We start from the raw sequence: 23,594 nt of genomic DNA, 5'->3' as shown, positions 1-23,594 counted from the left end.
ATCCCCTTAAAATCGACCCAGAAAATATGGGCTCACGCTCAAATGTGAATCCAACTGAGGTCTGTGCTAAGTTCTAACAGCATAGCTAGCCCATTAATTAAATTCAATCTTTTTTTTCTATTATTTTAAATTTTGTATTTATATCCACTCTTTTGAGGAACTGGTAATAATTATTAAGCAATTCTGCAGTATATATAAAGTATTCTCAATCTAATATCACAGAATATTATATAATTAAAAATCAATAGTTATGCTATGCCACCTTATATAATCTTTATCAAATACTCCAGATTTACTTTATAACTATTCCAGATATGCATACAATTATTTCGTCCTTCTAATCATGTCAACAAAAAAATAATAATTTCCAAGGTTTCAGTGTTGACAGTTTTCAATCTTAATTGCTCGTTTCTGCTTAACATTTATTTTAGGTAGTTATTGAATTAATATTTGATCACAATATAGGACATCTTCCTTAAATGAAAATTGAAGATAAGTTGTCTTCGTTTTCATTGAATCATTATTATATTTACATAAATGACCATTTTGATGAATACAAATAAGTCACGCAAGGTGATAGGGGTGGGCGGCGGTGCCCTACCACTCGTCCGCCTTCCCCATCGGCCGACCTCTGCTTGGGCTGCCAGGGTGGGGTGCAGGCCTCCGTCCTAACTAGAACACCCACGCGAGGACGAGGCCTAGGTCTGCCCACATATATATATATATATATATATATTTAAAATAATTATTTTCATTAATCAAACGGCATTGACGTAGTTTTGAAATTTAGTTAAGTACTATATAAAGTAAACAGAACCCTAAATCTCTCTCTCTCTCTCCCCTTATGCCGTTCTCTCCTCTCCTCTCTTCTCTCTCTCCATCTGTCATTCTCTTTGAGTCTCATGTCTTCTTCTTCTTCTCCTCCACTTTTTCTTCTTAAAGCCTGAAGGCTAAAGCTTGTGAGTCTATGACTGCAAGACACCCACGGGCCATAGGGTTGCCGTGGGTCTGAGACAACGAATGGTCGTGTGTTTGTGAAGAGATCCACAACCATTTGTGGCCATGGTCTTGTCGGAGCTTGTGATCTTTTTTGAGTTTATATTTTTCAATTTGTGTTTGTATATGTTGAATGATGGATTTTAGGGATGGATTTGTGATTCTATGGATTTGTTGTTGTTTTCTATTGGTTTTGGATTTTTTTCGTTATTTTTCGATTGTTTTTCACCCTAGGTGGGTGGTGGGCGAGGTGGGGCAGACAATTGTGGGAGCCAATCCGCCCCTAGCATCCAAACGGGAGCACCTTCCTATGAGGAGCAGTGCCAAGGTTCAAGGGCTCAAATTGTCTCCCCGTCCATGCAGAGGCGAAGGGCGGGACAGGGGCACCCTCCGCGCACCCTCCGCCCGGGAGTGTGGATAGCATCCCTATAATGCGATCCATCTCCCCATGTAATATAGTCGAAGAAGCGTAATTATATCACCATTCATGATTTACTTCTAACACTTGCATTTTATGCTTTAAAAAATAAATAAATGCTTCTTAGTTATGGCTAATTGAGAGGAGAAAGTTGTTCAAAACTTTGAAGATTTATCAAATATATTTGCAAGGACTTGACTCTCTTCACTCGCACTCATAAGGAGAAATCAGTAGGTAATTAGGCCATTGAACTTCAAAAACAGCACAAGGAGTTATTTGGAAGCAGACCAATTTTGCTTAAAGTGGCCAAAGGTATGTCTCCAATCGTTTAGTTTTGTTCCTTTTTCTCATCAGTAGTTCAAGATCACTATCTCAATTATATCATGTTTCAAATTGTATTTACTTTTTGCTGGATCAAGTGCTCAATGTAGTTTATGAGATTTTGTCAATCTTTGCTAAAAAGGAAAATGCACCTGTAATTCAGACCTTTCAAAGCAGCATGGTTGATCAAGATCACAGTTATATATTAGGGAAGCAGCAAGAAAGCAGTATTCGTCAATTCTCGTCAATCGGCATGCATGTGAAGATAATCTTTTAATTTTTCACTTTTAATATATAATGAAGGCATGAACTTTATGTCAACATACATGTAGATAGTCATATATACCGGTTATATATATATATATATATATATATAAACAGTACAATATTAGTTCATATTGATACCAAAATATTTCGTTTTAATAGTTAGCTAGTTAAACCGAAACAGTCACTAAACGGAATTTAGGACTTTGGTTTTTATTGATCTCAAGTTATTTGCTTTTTTTTTTCTTGAGTAATACTACATACAGTTGTGGAGTGTACAAACGTCGTGCAGTCATTTTGAAAGAGTAAAGTCTACTATTAAAAAATTAATTTTTTTTTATGTGGATTCTGTATTTATTCATTTTTTTTTTTTGAAGTGATTGTGCAATGCTTGCGATTGCACATTCACAACTGCAACTTTCATTTCCCTTTTTTCTATACCATGGTCATTTGGTCATAAGCATTCATGCATGGTAATCAATTAAAAGTGATGTAGGTTATAGTCTGAACATATTAATTAGTTCGATTCTGTTGGTTGTTGAACAGCGAGGAAGATTAAAGATTGAGCTCATACAGAGCAAATATTCATTGTCTTCTTCTTTCTCATTAATTTCTTTACTCAAAAGGTTTCATAATTAATGAGTTGTAATCCAGCAATAAAGAAGAGATACGAAGGAAAGCTAATGATGATCATGAGCCCCATTCATACATGGACCTTACAGAGAGAAATTAATTAAGTAGTGCATGCATGCAAGCGCTGTCAATTTGAAGCTGTAACTTACCATAAGTGTAGTCTACAATTATGTTGAGACTCTTATAAATACCATGGTATTGCGTTAGCAATGCCTGCAACACACATTAGCACTGAAATATAAGATTAGGATCCCTGATCTTATAAGCTTTTGAAAGAGCTAGCTCTAGCTCTAGGGTTTAGATTACAGAAATTCTAATCCTTCTGGTGAGTTCCCCGTATTACTTTTTGTTGGTGCACAAGCATTTGACCTCGAGAAAGCCTAGCCCTCTCTCAAGCTCACTCATGTCGTTCAGTTTTTTCCAAGTGAACATGCTTGCATTCGCATTCGCATCCCTAACTACTGTGAGCTAGACGACTCACATGTGTATAGTATATATATGTGTTGTTCTTTTTAGCCTTACACACACATGCACATATTATTGGTGAAAGGTTTAAATCGTCTTCTGTGTGAATATAACTCATCAACACAGTCACAGGAGTTAGGGATCATGAGGAGACGATTGCGATCATGTTAAACGAGGAATTAGAACTAAACGACATGAGTGAGCTTGATAGAGGACCAAGATTTCTTGAGGTCAAATGCGACTGCACCAACAGAAAGTACGGTGATTTCACCGGAAGGCTTAGGATTTCTACCTGTGGCCATGTTGTGATCGCTTGCGAGTCCAACCCCAACTGTCCGGAAGGCAAGTTTCTTTGTCCAAATTATTTGTCACCTTTTATATTTATTTGTTCATATTTTCCAGAATGGCAATGGTCTCAAGGTTTTTTTTTTTTTTTTTTTTTTTAAGTGGGGTAATATTGATTACTATATCATGATCATGAATAGTAAGTCGATGCATGCAGTTCTCTACATAATTTGAAGCCTTTGAAAGGCTTTGCGCTATATATGTTTATTTATAAATGTATATTCATTAGCTTATTGTGATGACCAGCGACTTTGACTCCTGATAATTTCCTAAAACATTGCGGGAATGAAGGGACGAGAAGTTGGAAACGCAACATTTGGGTCATCGTAAACGACGAGAAGGTTGCTCTCCAGATCAAGGTCGGTCTACTCCAGTACTACAAAAATGCATCAATATATATGAATATCAGTAGTACTGACTCAAAAAGCTCCGAACGTGAACGAAAATTTCATCGCGATGAATTCATAAAATGTTCAACATGTAATAAGGAGCGCATGACGTTTCGTCTTCGAAATCGTGAGCAACGTCTGATATTGTGTCTGTTTCGGCTGCCTCAAGTGCCCTATGGACTCTGACTGCCGCACATGTGCCTGTGAAATCAAGAAATGGCACACTTGCCTCAACAAATGGGGCCAACACAAAACTTTGAAATATTTAATTAAATAGGTTAAAGTGTAAAGTCAAGGTCGAAATCAGGAACTCTATTTTGATATCATGTAAAATTATCAATTGTTTCAAAAGTTTAAGCTGATGGAAAAATATAAATTTAATTATTTACATTATATTCTTAAGAATATGTATTTCAAGAAGAATTTTGCCTAGTATAGTCATTCTTCTCTGTTTTTTTTTTAATTATTATTTTTTTTATTTTTTTTATCAAGCATAAGTGCAAGATAAAGGAAGTTTTGAGAGCTCAAAATTTTCTGTACTCATGATGCAAAATATCAACGTATGCCCAAAATTAAACTCCTTAAAAACGATTTCAGTAGTAGCCATATCCAGTCAAGTTTCTACCATTTTTTGCCAAGTGAAATTACCATCTTAATCATCTTAATTGCCCTCTCTACCTGATCATTGGCACTTAAACTCCGACGCCATGAATAACGACATGACCTCTGGATTGGCGGAGACCACGATCGAGCATGTTATGATCTCAGTCAAGTCCACCATCCTCACCAGGCCTTAAAAAGGCAGACAAAGATTGCATAATTAAAATCAAATTTGTTTTTTTTTTTTTTTCCCGTTCTATATAGATATCCACTATTTCTATAAATAAATGATTATTATATAATCTTTAAATAAGTGTATTTAATATTTTCAATCTATCACAAGATGTTATAGCATTGAAAATTAGTGTCATGCCACTCAACTCAAACATGAATGTAAGCTCTGATTTTTGTTACAAATTTTTATAAAATAAGATCCGCGTAAAGCCGGCCCATAAGATGTGGGCTCCAATGTGAACCCAATTAAAGTAAGAGATCTGTGCTAATTGTAAAGCTAGCCCATTAATTAAATTCAAACTTTGTTTTCTGAACGAGTAATTATTATATAATTTCGATATATATATATATATATATATCTATAGTATTCGCAATCTATCACAGATTCACAGGATACTAAATCATTAAAAATTATCAGTTACTTAAATAATATTAATGATATAACACCTTTATGTAAACTCACAGATTGCTTAATAATTGGGCCTAGATATATACAAATTTATTTCATCTTCTATTTATGTCAATAAAAACAAATTTGTTTAAATTCCTAAGCTGACGGTAATTGACAGTTTTGAATCTTATTTACTCATTTTTATATGACATTTATTTTGGGTTTTGATTGGAAGTATTTCATCACACATTAAAGAAAGACAACATCTTACATGAACGGTTGATGATCATAAATTGTCTCATATTTGTTGATTTATCATTATTTATACTTACACAAGCAATTATTTTGACGAATACAAATTGGCCACGTGTAATGCAGTCGAGGCAGCATAACTGCACTGCCTTTAATTCTCTTCTAACACTTGGATTTCATGCTAAAGAAACCAAATAAATGTGTCTAATCTGACTAATTAGGAGGAGAAAATTGTTCAAACCTTTGTGTACTTACTAGATATGTTCGTGAGAATTTATTTATAGTCTTATTTAAATGGATGTAGCTCTCTTCACTTAAGCATTAAGAAGAAGGAGAAATCGAAAGATTACACCATTTAAAGATCAAAATTTTCATTTTAAAAAGAGAGACGCTACGTCGATTGAAAGCTAAACTTCAAAACACCAGAAGGATCAATCAGTTCTTTTGAAGGTCAATCCCAAATTTGCTGAAAATGGCTGAAGGTACGTAATAATTAGTCTCCATTCTTGTAGAGTTTTATTGCTTTTTTTTTTTTTTTTTGTCATCAGCTGTTCATCAAGATCTAATACATGAATGTTGAAATTATATGTGAATAATTTCACAAAATCTTTATCTCAATATCATGTTTCAAAATCATGTATTCACTTTTTGCTGGATCAAGTGCCGATCATGTATTATATGAGCTTTTATCAACGTTTTTGTTCCTTTTACGAAGTGATCAGTCTATAATTAATAAAACCTCGAATCTTGATCTAAGTTTAGACAGTCATTCATTAGCACACGTACAGAAGATAATGATCTTTTAGTTTTGATTGTTCTCGAGTTATTTGCTGTTTTTCCCTATAACATGCCCGCCGGCCACTTGATTAATTAGTGATCTAATTCAGTAATTTGCTGTTAAACAGCTAGCAAGGAAGATTAAAGAATAAGCCTATCTAGAAAAAGTATTCATGCTCTTCTAATTTTGAAGTTAATCATGTGCCGCATGCATGGAGCTGGGAATTTACGAACAGAAATTAAGTACCTACATGGAACATTAAGTACTGCAAGTCAATTTGGAGTTGTAAGCTGTCATGACCATAAGCATAAGTGTTGCCCACAATCTGTGTTCACAGTATTAATATTGTTGAAAATTAAACGTTAATTAGAATTAATACTGACTATAATATTGCATTATTAAGACATGCAACAAACCCGCGCATGGTAAATTAGGAATACATATATATATAGATTAGGATCCCCTTATAAAACTTTGAAAGAACTCAAAGATTTATAGAGTTCGATTCAACAATCCATGCAAATCAATATATTCAACAGTTGATCCTTTTGGAACCATTTGAAAAACTGTTGGATATTTTGATTCACATTGTTGAATAAAATTCTTTACCTAGAGTAACAGAGTTCTAATTTTTTACGTAATTTAGGGCATCCAACTATATATTTATATATATATATATATATATATTTCACTAATTCACCATGCGTGTGTACGTTGCATGATGCATGTCTTAATAATGCAAATCGTAACATGCATGATATAATTAATTGAGAAGTGTTACAGTCAAGAAAGGATTACATAAAAATAATCTCACAAACTGATGTGGTTTCATGTGATCTGTCAGATCTGCTTTACAATAAAAGTAACTTTACAATCTAACGAACCACATCAAGTCATTTCAGTTTGTGAGATTATTTTTGTATAATCACTTTGTAGTTAGAGTATTTCTCATATTAATTTAGATCAAATATTATAAGATCGATCTATATATCTTACACGTACTGAGAGTCACAGGAGATAGGCATGCTGAGGATGTGAATGCAATCGTGTTCGATGATGAAGAGCTGAACAACATGAGTGAGGTCGAGAGAGGGCCAGATTTTATTGAGGTCAAATGCGGATACACCAATAAAAAGTACGGTGATTTCGTCGGAAAGCTTAAGATTTCTGTCTCTGGTCATTTTGTGATCGATTGCAAGTGCTACCCCGAATGCTCGGAAGGCAAGACACTTTCTCCAACTTTGTCATTTTTTTATATTTTTTTGTTTGTTCACATTTCCTGAATGCCATATAATAATGGCCGCCTTAATGCAGCTCTTTTTTTCTTTTTCTGACTGGGATATATCATGATTATAATATGAGTTTCACTCTATATATTATATACAGTTATTTTGGCGTATTTTTTGTATATTTTATTGATGTGATTGGTCAAAACAGTTATTTTATATATATAAAAAAAAAAGTGACATAGCCAATCACATTAATAAAATCCGCAAAATGACTGCACATATGTAGAGTTTTTGTTATAATATCGACTATATGATAAATGGTAAGATGCAGTACTCTATATAATGTGAATTATATATTTGCAAGGCTTTGCATGTGTTGTGTGTATTTATGAATTATCTATACTCTCTTACAACATGAGTTAAAAAAAAGTATTAATTAAATAATTAAATTTATCTATTTCCATTCATTTAAACCTGTTTCACCATCTTCTCATGTGATGTAATTTATTGTGATAAACAGCGACTTTAACTCCTGATAATTTCCTCAAACATTGCGGGAAATTAGGGACGAGAAACTGGAAACGTAACATTTGGATCATTGTAAACGACGACAAGGTTTCTCTCAAGAAGACCGTTCTGCTCAACTACTACAGAAATGCATCAAATATCAGTACCGACTCAAAAAACTCCAAACGTGAACGAAAATTTCATCGCGACGAATTCATGAAATGTTCAACATGTAATAAGGAGCGCAGATTTCGTCTACGAAATCGTGAGGAACGTCGGATATACCATGATGCCTTGGCCAATGAGAGGTGGAGATGTGTTGATCGGCCTTATGATAAGTATATGTTTCTCTCCATTTTGACATTATACAATCTCGTTTTAGTTACATAAAATTTTTTGTTTATTAAAGTTGTTATCATGCACATATCTCATTTAAGAAGTTCTAGATAGACTGTCAGACCTGTTGATATAACTGCGTTTTTTATTCTTATTTGTTTAGGATAACCTGCGCTGATGATGAAGAGAGGGTATGCCGTAAAATCTGCAGGGGCTGTCCACGTTCTGCGACATGCACGGGCTGCCCCTCTTGTGTCTGTTTCGGCTGCCTCAAGTGCCGCTTTCCGGACTGCGAATGCCGCACTTGTGTTGACTTCATACAGAATGCAGAACCTTAATTAGGTCTGGTCCCCAGAGTCATCGATCCTTCTTAGCTCTGTTTGTTTGATCAAGTTCAAAAGAACGGATGTTTTAGTTCTCAAAAGTCCTTGATCAGTTTTGTTTTTGTCTTGAAGAAATAATTATTGTGTGGTATACAAAATATAATCTGTCTGTTTAAATTGTTGCGTCAATTAATGGCTTGGAACATCAATGAAAGCATTCTCGCTGCAAGTCTTTCTGTTTTTTTTTTTTCCCTAATAAAGCACGCTTAGTATTAATAGAAAATAAAAATAAATACATAATATTTCAAGGTAGATCATTTCCATCGTCAATATACAAAATGCACTTGGGTAGAATATCTAGGAGTATACGATCAAAAGATAAATTGGTCGCTGCCTATTTGTGCCACTGAGTGCACACGTCGATTTTGTGTGATTGATAAATTTTCTGAACACTCAAATCGCCACAAAGGTATAGATTTTGACGGATCTCATCTACAATTCAAGTGATTTTCCAGAGAATCCGCATTCTCGTTGTAAGTCTACTCTGATCATTGTATTATTCCCATTGACTTGTGTAAGTACCACTCATATTATGATGCAAGAAACGCAACAAAGGACATGGGAAGGGACATAATAAATATAGGTTTTATGCCCATTTTCCCGGTCAATAAGTTTAGAGCCATGTCCCTTTCACGTGGAGGCTAGGAAGTGAAAGGAGCCCTTAGTCTGCCGCTGACACCGGTGTCGCGGCGTTTTCGTGCGCGCAAGTATGGCTTGTTTTCTCAGCCCCTATAACGTAGAAAAGCAAACGAGTCTGGGAGATGACAACGCCTTTGTCATACATACGCGCTTTAACCCAAACCCAAATGATCATATGCCACCCTAGCAACCAAAGAAAAAGCCTTTTGACCACTGAAAGGCAGTGTTAGTTGTCAAACGACTCTTAAATCGGAATTAGATTAAACCCCCAAAGCATTGACCAAGATTTTAAATCCCGCAAAGCATTTAAAGTATCCAACGAGGGCCATGTTCCCCCTCTTCAACTTGAGCTAAAAAAAAAAAAAAAAAGCAAATTGAGAATCTTAAGAAAGAATACTTGGTGTTAAGATAGATAACAGAATTAGAAAAAGTCCCACTTGTTAAAAATTGATCTATAAGAAGAGCATAGATCACGAGAGAGCCAGTCACTTTGTGCCACACCATCCGTAGTATTCTTCTACCATTGAAGACGAAAGTCATGGAGATTTTTAGCAGGAATGGGTTACTAATCATTCTTCTGCTCTTCATATCTGGCGCTGTGCATATCGATGCAGAAACTAAAACATGCACCAGTAAAGGTAGCCCATGCCGATTTATAAAGATGCCCTGTCCATCCCAATGTCCTACATCATCACCAACAAACCCGAAAGCAAAAGTTTGCTATGTCAACTGTAATTCACCCGTATGCCAAGCTGAGTGCAAACGTAAGACTATCCTCGTATTTATCTACACAATTAGTTATCAGCTTTATATATTATGAGTAGTCATTGTTCTTCTTTTTCCATCATATATATTGTCCTAGAACCAAATTATATACCACAAAAGTTTTACTAATTGCAAGTTTTTTTTTTTCCAATTATCATAGATCGCAAAGCAAACTGCAACGCACCCGGATCAGGATGCTATGATCCCCGTTTCATTGGTGGAGATGGCATCGTTTTCTACTTCCACGGCAAGAGCAATGAGCATTTCAGTCTAGTTTCTGATCTCAACCTCCAAATCAATGCCCGCTTCATCGGACTCCGGCCAGCAGGCCGAACCAGAGACTTTACTTGGATTCAAGCCCTAGGTCTCCTGTTTGACTCCAACACTTTCTCTCTTGAGGCCACCCGAGCGGCGACGTGGGAAGACGAAATTGACCGTTTGAGATTCACTTACAATGGGAAGGAGTTAATGATACCAGAAGGCCATCTCTCTGTATGGAGAAGCCCTGAAAACGACCTTAGAGTGGAGAGAACATCCAACAAGAACAGCGTCATAGTCATACTCCCTGAGGTTGCAGAGATATCAATCAATGTTGTGCCCGTAACCAAGGAAGATGACAGAATCCACAACTATCGGATACCTTCAGATGACTGTTTTGCTCACTTGGAGGCACAGTTCAGATTCTACGGCCTATCCTCGAAAGTCGAAGGGGTTCTTGGCCGGACTTACCAGCCGGATTTTGTCAATCCGGCAAAGCCAGGGGTGGCTATGCCAATCGTGGGAGGTGAGGACAAGTACAGAACCACATCACTCCTCTCAGCAGATTGCAGTTCTTGCATGTTCTCTCCGGCTGAGGCGTTGGATCAGAACCACTCGGTAGTGATGGAATATAGCATGCTAGACTGCACCAGCGGAGCCACCGGTGGTAATGGGATTGTTTGTAGGAAATGATTACGAAATTTGGCATATCAAATAATAAATAAAAAGTAATGTTTCTTCCATCGCGTGTGGAGGTTTGTTAGTAGAAACTAGAAACTAGAATGTGAGCTGGTTGATTTTGTGTTCTCTGTGCAATGAATATCCAATTTAGTACTTTTTTTTTTTTTCTTGAAATTTAAAAACATTAGGGCTTATTTGGTAACACAAACCATCTTATCTCAAGATTTCCTATAATTTTCTTCCTAAACATCTTTATTCAAATGCAAACATTTTTCAATTTCAAATTTTCAATTTTATTATCTAATCATTACATAATCATTATAACTTTATCAAACTTCCAAACAAAACACAAAAAATAATACAAATTTTTCAAATTTTTAAACAAAGATAATATTAAAATTTTATTTTCTAATAAAACATCTTAACTCAAACTATTTCACTATTATTCATAAAATATGCCACTATTATCCATAGATTTTTCATCTCATAATATCTCTTAACTCAAACGGAATAGCTAAATGTCTAACATAAAAGATGCGAGTCATTTTTAACCAAAATATGTTTTGAGTCATTACATAATAAATGAAGTCTTCAAAAAAGCATCAATATTTGTAACATAGATGGTGAGAATTAATAATGTGGTTAAAAATGAGCAAAACCCACTTTAGAAGAACTAAGGATCCTATTCTTTGGATTGGACAAGTCTAAACTAAGTGGTCACGTTGTCAGCCTTTTGTTGTTTGGTTTGGGTAGTGAGAATATTTGAGAAGTATTGAGAATATTTGTAAATAGTAATAAAAAAGTAATGATAAAATAATAATTAAATATTAAATAGTAGTAAAAAATAGATGAAAAATAATGAATAGTAAAAAAGTAAATGAAAAGTAATAATAAAGTAAAGAATAATAATGAGAGTACTTGAGCATGCATGCAATGATTGAAGTAAACTGGATGCATTTCAGTATGAATGAAATACCCTTGGAAAAATACTCGGAAAACTTCAGGGCATCTGGATTTCTGATCTATGGATCTTATGTCAAAAGTGGGAAGGACCTATGGAATTAAAAAGTAAACATCAAACTCATATTTCCTACCTGCAATGAGTTCCTGGTAATTTAAGGAAAGTGGTAGATCGTTATTAGAAACGTTAAATGAAAAACATGAAGGGATCAGCAAAGTAACCAACATAATAAAAAGATAAATACGGGGATTACACAAAAATAATTTCACAAACTGATATGGTTTAATGTTATTTGTCAAAATGTAAAGTTACTTTTTATTGTAAAACAGATCTAACGAATCACGTAAAATAACGTCAATTTGTAAAATTATTTTTGTATAATCTCTTTGTAACTGTAACACTTCTCAAATAAAAATGGAAAGAGATCATAACCCGTGAATTATTTTCTATATTCTTTTTTGTGGAAAAACGATAATATAAAGTGCAGATACAACACATCTTGTAACCGCGGAACCCGCAAAGGTAGCCGGAACAGAGATAAGAAGTCAAACCAAGACAACAATCTAATTTTTTATGGTACTTACCGTGCAATTTCTGATGGATCAATTGGCACCCACCACTCAACTATATTACAAACTAAATAAATGGACGAAAAATTAAGGTAAAAAGTACAAGAATCATGAAAATTAGAAGTACCCTTCAACTTCAATCATTCCTTTGTGGTCTTTGGTCTTACTCTACTCGCCGAGATGACCAATGGCCAATTTCTTTCGCAGGACATCCCTTGGCAAGGATCAGAACAATATGAAAGCCATATCTTCTCATCTTCCACGAGGATTTACTAACTGAGAGAATACAGCACTTGTGGCAGCATCTTCTGCATCGTCATTTTCTGTGCCAGAGTTCCCTCCATCAACCATACTTATGCTGTTATCAAATGGTTCGAGCGGTGTTAATGGGATTCCAGAAATGTGGTTTGTGCTGTTATCTTCTGGTTCCATTAGCGCAGATGAAGTCTCCTCAAGCTGAAGTGCATATTCAAGATTCCACAAGACATCTCCCATTGATGGCCTGTCAACCCCATACTCAGCCAGGCACTTCTCAGCTGTCTCACCAAACTTCTTAAGAGAAGCCGGATTCACCTTCCCCACCAGATTCGGGTCCATGATTTGATCCAGCATGCCCTTCTTTTGCCAGCTCATCGCCCATTCTGCTATATTGACTTGCTCCCTGGGGAGAACAGGGTTTAAAGCCGGTCTAGTGCAGAGGACTTCCATCAGGACTACTCCAAACGAATACACATCTGATTTCTCGGTAAGCTGTTGCCTTCTAAAGTATTCAGGGTCAAGGTAACCAAAACTACCTTTAACAGCGGTACTGACATGGGTCTGATCCAGAGCCGGACCAGTCTTTGAAAGGCCAAAATCAGCAACTTTGGCTACAAAATTCTCATCCAAGAGAATGTTGGTAGTCTTCACGTCTCGGTGAATTATGCTTTGAGCTGCACCGGTGTGTAGATAATGGAGCCCCCTTGCAGCACCAATGCAAATTTCAAGTCGTTGCTTCCATGATAAAGGTGGTAGATCTGTTCCATACAAATGGCTCCTGAGGGGTCCATTAGCCATGTATTCATACACAAGAATCATTTCTGACCTTTCATCACAGTAGCCAATGAGAGACACAAGGTGACGATGGCGGAGCTTGGATAACATTTCGATCTCAGTTCGAAATTCAGCAATACCCTGTTCAGATCTGGGGTTCCCTCTTTTAACAGCCACTTTTGTGCCATCCTCTAGAGTTCCCTTGTAAACCCTGCCAAAACCACCTACACCAAGAAGTAGATTTTCATCGAACTTGTTCGTTGCATCCAAAATTTCTTGGAACATGAAGAACCGGCCAAGACTGGAGGAAGCCAGTGAAATACAGCTAGCTGTTCCACTCTTTTGGGAAGCTGTTGACATTTTTGTCATGGTCTGAGAGTTTCCATACAAGGGCAAAGGCAGCCATGGGTGCTCTTGCTGAGTAGTCTTTGGCTTGCGGGCTACCAAGCAACAATAACACAAACCAATTAGTACAAGTACAACTGCAGCTGCAGCTCCTACGATAGAACCAACTATTATTCCCATATTGCTCTTCTTTGAGGGTGAACTAGGAAGGAGACTCTCAACAGATAAAAGCCCATTCAAGCTCCCAACTTCATTGCTGATCCTCATAATCTCTAGCCCATTCATGATGGCATCAGTGGTGTCTGCCACAGTGTCCGGACCAACACTCACAGTCAAAGTATGTGAATTTGCTGGGGAGTTGGAAACAAAGTCTTTATAATAAGGCACACCCAACTCACCAGTAAGAGATGATAGATCAAAACTACGAAGAGCAATATCGTCATTTATGAAGAGATTGAAAACTAGATTGTTTAGAGATTTGCTCACAATATCACAGAAATGTACCCGAACAAAATACATGAAGTTTGGGTCGACAGAGAAGACCCAAGTTATGTTGAAGTTATCATTGGGTACATTTGCGTCTCCCATCGTTTCAGCAGTGGCATAAACCAAATTAGGTGCTGTTTCAGGGGTGACCGCAGCTGGATACATTATGTTTGCAGGGCTGACTGACACATTCTCTGCAGAACTGTTCACATGGAGGTACTTAACATCATTCTCCCAAACCCTTCCAAGGGTATCATTTTGAGCGGTCAGTAAAGGACCCCCCATATTTAGCCGGAAAACAGTTTCCAGAGCAAGTTCAGAGAGGCCATTGAAAGGAGTAGAGGGATTTAGAGCCAACGCCTGGTCCGGGAGCACCTCATCTGGGATAGAGACAACTTCAATTGCATTGATAAACGCAACCGAATTGTTAGAAGGAACGAAAGTGAGAGTCAAGGTATCTGAAGTCACATTGATTGCGTACTCCTTAAACATATAAGAGCCATTGTACTTATTGAACGTGAAGTTGTTCAACAGCACAAAATTATCAGTGACTACAGACATGGAGGCAGAGGTCAAGTTTTCGCCTGACTTTGGAAGAGGGTAAAAATAGAGGCGGACCCAATGCCGACCTTTCCGCTCAATTTCAAATTTATAAGAAGCCATGCCTGAGAAAACTCGGGCAGATTGGTAGATTGGAGGCGGAATAGTAGAATTGGAACTGGCAACACTGGAATTGCCACTTCTTAGGACAAGTGAAGAATGCTCTGAATCAGAAACAAAAGTTCGATCTTGGAATGTTACATTTTTTGAGGAACCACAAGCAATTAAGTAGTTATCGACAGGAGTGAATGAGGCACATGATCCATGACCCATAAAGAGAATCATAGCCAGAACCAGGGGTACCAACTTCACTGCTTTCATCTTCGCCCTATCTAAGATCTCAGATCCAAGAAACCTCATAAACCAAACGGACGCCTGATTCCTAGTTAAATTAGCAAGCAATGAATGGCACGATCAAGTTCAAAACTAATAGACAACCTAGCTCCCACTCCACCGCGATCTGAGAGAGCCCAATTCCGAAAGACCCCAAATAGACCGCAACAAACGCTTTCGGTCCCAAATGCTACAAACTCGGTTCCCCGGTTCCTTATCGCCACAGCCCCTCAACTTCACCAAACACAGATCTATCTAACTGAATGTATAACCAAGATACCCTGCATTTTAAGGAACATACGAAGCACTGCAATCTTTTTTTTTTTTTTTTTTTGAGGAACGAAGCGCTGCAATCTTTACAGCACAAAACGATACAAAAGCACAAACTCTGCTCAAACATTGACCATGCTAGAATCTCTCTGATATAGACAGATAAAGTTAGAGCCTTACCTCTTCAAGAGCGCAGAATGCACAGAGTCTGACGAACAATGAAATGAGTCTATACCGAAGCGGGAAAAAAAAAAAACCCAGCTGTGGTTGCTTGAACCCACCCATGAAAACTCATCAACCACATCTTTTGAGTGCAGCTACCACTTCCTTTTCCAGGCTGTAGATTAGGCTGTCATATACGGAAAGAAGAGGACCCCACAAGAAGAGGGAGAACTAAGGATATGAATATTCAAAGCTCATCCCACTCCCATAAAACCAGCTGTTCTATGAAGGATATTGTAGTTTGATTGTGATTGTCAGAATCTCTGAAAATATTGCAAAATTATAACAGAAAACGCCATGAAAGTTCTGTTACTGTGCTTATAAATAGAAAAATGATTTGTAGAAATTTTAAATAGACAAGTTCTTTATAAAAAGGTAAACTCTATTTTAAAACAGTATAAAAAAAATTATTATATATTAATAAAATTCATTATTTTATAAAAAACTTGAATAAAATTTATCTATTTAAAATTTACATCTAACATTCCTCTTTTAAATAAGGCCAGAGATACTTTTTATATGATTTTCGAGCCTAAGCTAGGATTACATTGCTATGCTGGGTCCAACGACCACTGGGACCCCCTTCTACGCGGCATTGAGAGACATAGGAGGCAAATTTGACGGCGTGTCGTAACAGAATCGAATGCGTTTGGCGACCGCTTGGTGGCGCCCTCGTTCGATGGCGTTAGTCGCGCGAGGTTTTGCTTAGGATCATGGCTTTGGGTAGGGGTGGGGGCCCCCATACCCCACAATCCCATCCCCATCCGCCCCGTCCTGCCCCAACCCCCACATGGCAGGCGGGCTACTCCACTCCATTCATATGGGGGTGGGGGGCGGGATGACCCCAGCGGGACTCCGTCCCGCCCTCCACTCCGCTCCACACATATAAAAAAAAATATTTATATATATAAATATATTGTATACAGGTATATACAATTTATTAAAGATTTGAAATTATATTCAAGTTATTAGACTTAGTAGTAAGTCTCACATTGCTTAAGTATGATTATTGTATTGCATTGACCTCATATATAAAGGTTGACCTAGGAAGTCAAGACAATCCAAATTCTAACTCTAATGAGTTTAAGTTGTTTTGTATTTATAAATTTTAATTTATAATTTTAATTATATTATAATTTGGATCCAAACAAATATTTTTGGACCAAATTTTTTTTTTAAAAAATCCAATGTGTTGGCCTAGGCGGAGGGTGGGGTGGATGGAGTTTTTTCCTCCACCCCACCTTGGGGGATAGGGGGAAAAACCCCACCCCCCGCATGGTGCGAGGCGGCATGCGGGGAAGGGTCCCCTCCGCCCCGCACCATGCGGGAGGTGGCCCTACTTTTGGGAATGAGTAATGATAGTTAGAGCTTTAGGGCATTTGCAGTGAGTTAGAGCACTCTCAATGGCTTTTGTATTATACAAAAAATGTAAATTATTTGAAGAATTGTTCTAAATATGAGTTTCATTCGATTATGTAAAAGGAATTGTAAAATACAATTAGCTATAATAACCCGCTACATGTAACGGGCACTGTTCGTTCTGTAAAATTTTATTATTATTGATATTTTATTTACTCCCTTATTTTCTTTTACTTCGATTTTTATCATGTAACCAAATTCTTTTTATTGTTCATCATTTGAAACACTCATTTCATTTTCTTCTAAAAAATATCTTGGAAATTTTTTAAACCAATTTTTTTATATTTTGATTTTATTTTTAATTTTTATTTGACTTATATATTTTTGTTTTACGTGTACAGGACTGAATTATTTTACATTATATATTAAAAAAATTGCAAATATAAAAATATATATGGATATTGTAAATTTATTGGTAGAAATGAAATATTTAAAAAGAATAAAAAATCATATTTAAACGATAAAGATAAAAATATATATAAGTTGATGGATGACATATTGTAAAAGTCAGTATGTAAAATAAAAAAAATTAAATTTTGGTGATACATTTTAAATTATAGGATAAAAAATCTATTGAAAGTGCTTTTAGTTATAAATAAAATTGAGTTAAAATTTGGCTAGCTAGCTCAAAACATATTTTATAACAAACTACGTAAATAAACAGTAAATCTATCCATTGTTATTTATGCTGACCAACTCTAGTCAGTGAAGTTGAGATGGTCTCAATCTATCTCATTCAATCTTATATTATCAAGGACTGTATACACTGTATTATTAGCATAACTCCTTATCTTCTCCCTCTCGCTCTCTCTCTCTCTATCTCGCCAAAAAAACAAGCATCCAAATTTGATTTTCGGAGGAGGACCTCCTTCTCCCTCTCCTTCTCTCATTTCTCATTCTCCCTCTCCATTTCCTTCGCTCATATCTTGGTTTATTTTTCTTCTTTATAAAAAAGTCAGATCTATAATTTTTCGAAAACTCTCAAGAGACACATCAGCATAAGAAAACTCACAAGCTGCAAATCGTTTGGAGGTTAGTGGCAGTTTTGCAAAAATTATCATGTGTGGTCCTCATGCACTACTTGCAACTGCGTGTGGTCCTCACAAGGCACCCGCCACACATGTCGGATCACCGCAATCGTCACCACCATATCTCTCAGATTTCACTTTTGTGGTTGAAAACAGAAAAGCTTGTGGCCTTCACGGCCGTCGCAGATTTTGAAATCTACCAGAGTTGGTTCAAACTATAATTCATTATTTTTCGTTCTTGTTTTCTTTTGTTTTCTTTATTGTATAGTTAAAATAAAAAACGGAGTTTGTCACTGGGATAGTTTGTCCGCAGAGGTTGAATCCTCAATTTTTATGAAAAGCGAGATTAAGTTTTTGTTTAGGCAGAATGCTATCTCTTAGATGTTTATCCGTAGAGAGTATTAACAATAATGAAATCTAGACCAGTCCAGTAGTATACCAGTGGAGCTCCAAATGGTTGATATGGAGATATTCCCGAATGTATCCGGTCATGGATATAAGTTTCTCTTGATGAATGAATGATGATATTTCCCTTAAAAAAGAAAAGAAAAGAAAAGAAAAATCTCTAGTCAATGAAAGTGGCTAGCTATTTACTTTTCTATCATTATTTTATTTTTTTCACTCTCTCATTTTGGGGCTCTCTCATTTTGGCGCCCCTACCATCAACCAAAGCCTAGATTTTTCCTTTCACATTTCACACAACTTCATCTCTTTTGTAGCTTAACGAGAAAATAGAGAAGGTCGAGCTTAACGAGAAAATAGAAAAGGCCGAGCTTAACGATTTTTTCTCCAATACAATTTTTAGAACAACCACGTGAGTTTGATCATTCTTCTTCCTTAACAAGTTGTTTTGCTATCTCAATTTTTTTTTTCAAAATATGAATCAAGAAGTATCATTTTCCAAAAAAGTGAATGATCTATTGGAAGAAAATGAATAAAACTATTTTATAAAGAAACTTAAGTTGAATAAAATTGTTGAGGAAATATTCTGTTTTATAATAAAAGAATATAAACGTTGGGAAATATATTCGTTAAAAAATATATTCGTTGGAAGAATGCGACCGTGGAAAAATTATATCAGTTAGAATAATTAAAATAAATGAAAAAGCCAAAATAGATATTTTAATGGAATAGTAATAGATTTTAGAGATTTTGTTATTTGAAACTGTTGAAAAATGACTAGCTAAATTACAAAAAATGAATTTTCTAATCAAATTTTAGCTAAAACATAATTAGGCCACTACTAATGCTCTAACAACCTATTCACAACTTACAACTTAAAATAAAAATATATATTTATTAGATTTAATCACATCAAATTAAAAGTAAAAGTTAAAATGAAATTTAAAAAATATCTTTCTATTACATAATTGTATACAAGTTGTTATTTAGTTGGAATGCTATCATTATTAGTGACAACACATTGATTTTATAAAAATTAATTTATATGTAAATTAATTTGATTTTCTGTAATCAATTAGCTACATCTACTTTACAATGAAAGTAATTTTATAATTTAACGTATAATTACATCAACTCACATCAAATATTTATAAGTTTACTTTTATGAAATACTTTTGTGACTATTTTTTTTTTAAATGGTTTTTTAAATGATCAAACAGTTTAATTTATTGTACTCTAATTAATGGAGATTAAAACGAACTAATTAATTGTATGTATGGTTATTTACATAAATCTCAATGAGCTCATGTATATATTTCCATAAACAAAGAAAGGTCTTGGCTTGGTTGTCTTCCACTAATGACTCTAAAACTAGCTTAATTAGTGACCATACAATCTGTCGTTTCAATGACCAATCATGCACGTAGATGATCTGTTCTACAATTTGATCTTAAAATGAGTCGAACAATGTAAACTTAAATGTAAAAGCTAGCAAAGCATGAGCTAGCAGATGACCCAGCCTGAATCTTTCCTTTTTATTAATAAATTAAAGCTGTGCCTTGAGTATGCAATCTTTTATGGTTGCTCAGTCTTTCATATTATAATTAACAAATTTAATAGCAAATAATTTTAAGGTTTCGTTTGGTTACCAAACTCACCTCAACTCATCTCAACTCATCATTACAACTTTTTCAAATCTCAATACAAAATATAATAAACAATTCAATTTTTTCAAATTTCAAAATAATAATAATATTAAAAAATAATATTCTAATAATATTTTATCATCACAACTCAACTCAACTCAACTCACTTCAACATCCACACACACCCTAAGAGAAGATGCTTTGCAAACCGTGTCAAGTGGCCGTACGTTACTTGTTTGGCATGAAGTGGCCCCAAAATGTATGACACCTAGGGCTAATTTGGGTATTGGAGTGTTACGAGAATCTTTTACTATTATTTATTATTTTATTATTATTTTATATATATTTTTATTATTATTTACAATTATTTAATATTTTATCATTATTTTTAACTGTTATTTACAAAATATCTTATATCACCTCCATGCCCAAACGTAATCCTAATCTACTTCATATATGCATTAAGTTAATGTAACTTGTTGATCTATTTCCGCCGCATAGGAGCACATGGCCACGAGCACTATCGTCCTGATTGTCAAGCTTCTATATATATATTTAACAATTTTCAATTTTGACTAATGAAGGAAGCTTTTGTTTTTTATTTATTTTTGGGTGGGTTGGGGCCGGGGGAATGAAAGACGGTCTGGTTTGCTTTTAAGATTAAAAAATAAAATTTTGAATATTTTAAAAACTTTTTATCTCATTATTATAATTTTTTTTAATTTTTATATAAAATAAAATAAATAATTTAATTTTTTAAAATTTTAAAATAAAAATAATATTAAAAAATATTTTTTAATAATAATTTATTTAATTTTATAATTTTAATTTTAATTCATCTCGTTTCATTTCTCAAAACAATTGAAAATATCTAAGCTGGATATTAATTCGCAATCAAATCACGACATAAGATTCTGAACATCGAACATGCGAAAGACAGGCCGATGCAGGATATTCACGTACGCCAGCATGCATTAAGGTGGACCAAGAGCCTCAAATGCAATTTACAAGTGAATTCAACCATGCATACGTAAAAAATAAAAAAAAAATAAAAAAAGTCAGCAAATATTTTTTTTAAAGTACTTATAGATTTTTTATTGGCCGCGCGCATCGATGTTTTGAGATTATGGTTTTTATTTTTTTAAATAATAAATAAACATTGATTGAATAAAATAAGGATATATGAGTCGTAATTAGCTGTTAATTAACGCAAGCATTCTCTAAAAAGAGAGATGGGCACCGTCATTCACGTTGATCAGTTCTTTTTTGACTTTTTTTGAAAGACAGTCATGATTAGCTGTCTATGTAGTAGGACTGGAAAAAAACCGACGATACCGGCAGCTACCGATGCAAACCTCCCAGCCGCATCAAGAACAGACCTGAAACGGTCGGTGTGCGGTAGAAATTTCAAGAAATCGACGCTCAACAGTTCAGTCTCGATTTGAAATTAGACCAGACTGCTGAACCGACCAATATAATAAAATCTTTTTTTTTAATATACCCTTATCGAAACGACGCCGTTCCACTTAAGTTTAAGTAGAACGGCGTCGTTTTAATTAATAAGTATTACAACAGATATTAGAAACGACACCGTTTGACATTAAACCAAACGGCGTCGTTTCAATAAGAGTCTTCCTCTTCCCGAATAGCCTTCTTCCCTAATTCGATTCTACAACTCTATCTCTCTCTCTCTCTATCTATCCTCTGTAACTCTCTCTCTCTCTCTCCTATGCATCTCTCTCTCAGTCTCTCTCATTATTCTCTCAGTAGAATCGTCGAGAATCGACGTCGACCGAGAACTGTCTCGATCGGTGTCCTCCTCCCCGTTGACCGGTTACGATCGGCGCCTCTCCCATTTTTTCAGACGTCGGTAGGCGTCGATTTTGTCCAAAAACCGTGCCGACGACGTCAGTTTTCACCCCTACTATGTAGTACTAATATGTTATCGAATTTTTTTTTTAATTAGTCACTATTCACTATCCCACACCTAATAAAAATATCTTCACATCTTATAAAAAATATATATATATATATAAGTATGAGGTATGAGAGTGAATAATAATTCATGAATAAAATTCATATTTTCTCTCACTTGACATGCACAATAAGCCACCTCTTTGCTAGTGGCTTACAGGCTATCTTGCAACTGGTCTGCAGGTCACCTGGGAAGGGGTGCGTGTAAATGTTTTCTTTTTCTTTTCATGAAACTATGGAGCTTGAAGAAACTCATGGTTTTGACTCTATGGAATACTCAAATGTTTTGTTTTTGTTTTACATTCTATGTTGTCACTTGCCATTAAATTTCTTTTTGAAGAGTAATATTTGCAATTCAAGAGCATATGCAACCTTCCATATTCTCTTTAAAAAAGTGATAAATTTAATAAAATTTATTTTTTAATAACAACCATATTTTTTTCAAATAAATGGATGAAGCCTTGCATACATTATAACTGTATCTAATATTACTATTTATTTTTACTTGGTAAGGCTTTCACTAGTTTATTGAATAAAACAATGTAATTGACAAATCTTACAAATCCATCGAGTAAATTGATAGTGTTGAAATGTAGGAAACCTTCTTGGCAAATGTAGAAGAATATCAAAACGAATTAAGCCGTACCATCAATCTATATTTTAAATATTTCATATTTTCTTAATAGAATAAGATTGAATTATAAAAACTAATAATTTATTTTTCCTATAAACTTAGCTTGGAACTCAAAATTTATTGTATATAACACCCTAAATATTTTATAGTTTTGCTATAGGCAATCGGGGGTGGAACCCCCGGGGAATCGCACGTCAACCGAGATATTAAAAAAATAAAAAATAAAAAAGTGAAAGAAATCAATTAAAGAGAAAAGTTTCAAACCGAACGGATGTTGTTTTTCATTTTACACCCTCCAATGATACGAAGCCACGTTAGCTTTTTAATATCCTAACTATAGACACAAATACACCTGATAAAACTTATTTGACCAACTTTACAAGTCCGTCGTTCTCAAGCTTTTTCTTCCCCATCAGTCTCTCTCTCTCTCTCTCTCTCTCTCTCTCTCTCTCTCTCTCTCTCTCTCTCTCTCTCTCTCTCTCTCTCTCTCTCTCTCAGCTCTATCCTAGTCATTCTCTGGACGTAGAGGTTAGGTCTGAGCCTTGGAATGGTACCGAAGTAGATTTGTATCATGGATTTGTGCCCGTCGTCGATGAATGGGAAGTGTGATATGTACATTGGGTTATCGTTCGTGATTTTCTTAAATGATGGTTTGATCCGAAACTCAAAACTATGGAGGTGAATTAGATAGTATTTGCTCTCGTTATAACTTCGTATTTGTCGATTCATTTCCCATCTCCATGTCTCTTCCAGATCTGCCCAACTTGACTTCCTCTGTACTCACCATTT

General features: G+C 35.3%; 4 protein-coding genes across 4 annotated transcripts; 3 read left to right on the top strand and 1 right to left on the bottom strand.

Moving 5' to 3' along the window:
• Nucleotides 1–3,141: 3,141 nt before the first annotated feature.
• LOC121235577 (protein ULTRAPETALA 1-like) lies at nt 3,142–4,100 on the top strand. The gene is made up of 2 exons (XM_041131919.1): nt 3,142–3,526; nt 3,689–4,100. Exons 1-2 carry the CDS (start codon nt 3,262–3,264, stop codon nt 4,015–4,017), a joined length of 594 nt encoding a protein of 197 aa, XP_040987853.1. The 5' UTR covers nt 3,142–3,261; the 3' UTR covers nt 4,018–4,100.
• Nucleotides 4,101–5,780: 1,680 nt separating this feature from the next.
• On the top strand, nt 5,781–8,642 carry LOC121235576 (protein ULTRAPETALA 2-like). Its single transcript, XM_041131918.1, has 4 exons — nt 5,781–5,790; nt 7,101–7,307; nt 7,836–8,160; nt 8,322–8,642. Exons 1-4 carry the CDS (start codon nt 5,781–5,783, stop codon nt 8,494–8,496), a joined length of 717 nt encoding a protein of 238 aa, XP_040987852.1. The 3' UTR covers nt 8,497–8,642.
• A 904-nt stretch (nt 8,643–9,546) lies between these two features.
• On the top strand, nt 9,547–10,957 carry LOC121234929. Its single transcript, XM_041131070.1, has 2 exons — nt 9,547–9,944; nt 10,106–10,957. Exons 1-2 carry the CDS (start codon nt 9,719–9,721, stop codon nt 10,894–10,896), a joined length of 1,017 nt encoding a protein of 338 aa, XP_040987004.1. The 5' UTR covers nt 9,547–9,718; the 3' UTR covers nt 10,897–10,957.
• Nucleotides 10,958–12,273: 1,316 nt separating this feature from the next.
• LOC121234928 (receptor-like protein kinase THESEUS 1) lies at nt 12,274–16,025 on the bottom strand. The gene is made up of 2 exons (XM_041131069.1): nt 15,661–16,025; nt 12,274–15,491 (listed from the first exon to the last, which is right to left on the bottom strand). The coding sequence occupies exon 2, from the start codon at nt 15,235–15,237 to the stop codon at nt 12,667–12,669; it is 2,571 nt and encodes an 856-aa protein (XP_040987003.1). The 5' UTR covers nt 15,238–15,491; nt 15,661–16,025; the 3' UTR covers nt 12,274–12,666.
• Nucleotides 16,026–23,594: the final 7,569 nt, after the last annotated feature.

Source organism: Juglans microcarpa x Juglans regia, chromosome 6D (genome assembly GCF_004785595.1).
Source record: "Juglans microcarpa x Juglans regia isolate MS1-56 chromosome 6D, Jm3101_v1.0, whole genome shotgun sequence".
NCBI lineage: Eukaryota > Viridiplantae > Streptophyta > Magnoliopsida > Fagales > Juglandaceae > Juglans > Juglans microcarpa x Juglans regia.
Note: the sequence above shows the minus strand (reverse complement) of the source record. Positions and strands in the feature narration are given on the sequence as shown.

Excerpts from the sequence above, each read along its gene's own strand:
- LOC121234929 (XM_041131070.1), top strand. The coding sequence starts at position 9,719 with ATGGAGATTTTTAGCAGGAATGGGTTACTAATCATTCTTCTGCTCTTC. Across the intron at positions 9,945-10,105 it reads ATGCCAAGCTGAGTGCAAAC|ATCGCAAAGCAAACTGCAAC; the intron begins GTAAGACTATCC and ends CAATTATCATAG.
- LOC121235577 (XM_041131919.1), top strand. The coding sequence starts at position 3,262 with ATGTTAAACGAGGAATTAGAACTAAACGACATGAGTGAGCTTGATAGA. Across the intron at positions 3,527-3,688 it reads ATGGTCTCAAGGTTTTTTTT|CGACTTTGACTCCTGATAAT; the intron begins TTTTTTTTTTTT and ends TGTGATGACCAG.
- LOC121235576 (XM_041131918.1), top strand. Across the intron at positions 7,308-7,835 it reads CTACCCCGAATGCTCGGAAG|CGACTTTAACTCCTGATAAT; the intron begins GCAAGACACTTT and ends TGTGATAAACAG. Across the intron at positions 8,161-8,321 it reads GTTGATCGGCCTTATGATAA|GATAACCTGCGCTGATGATG; the intron begins GTATATGTTTCT and ends TTATTTGTTTAG.
- LOC121234928 (XM_041131069.1), bottom strand. The coding sequence starts at position 15,237 with ATGAGGTTTCTTGGATCTGAGATCTTAGATAGGGCGAAGATGAAAGCA.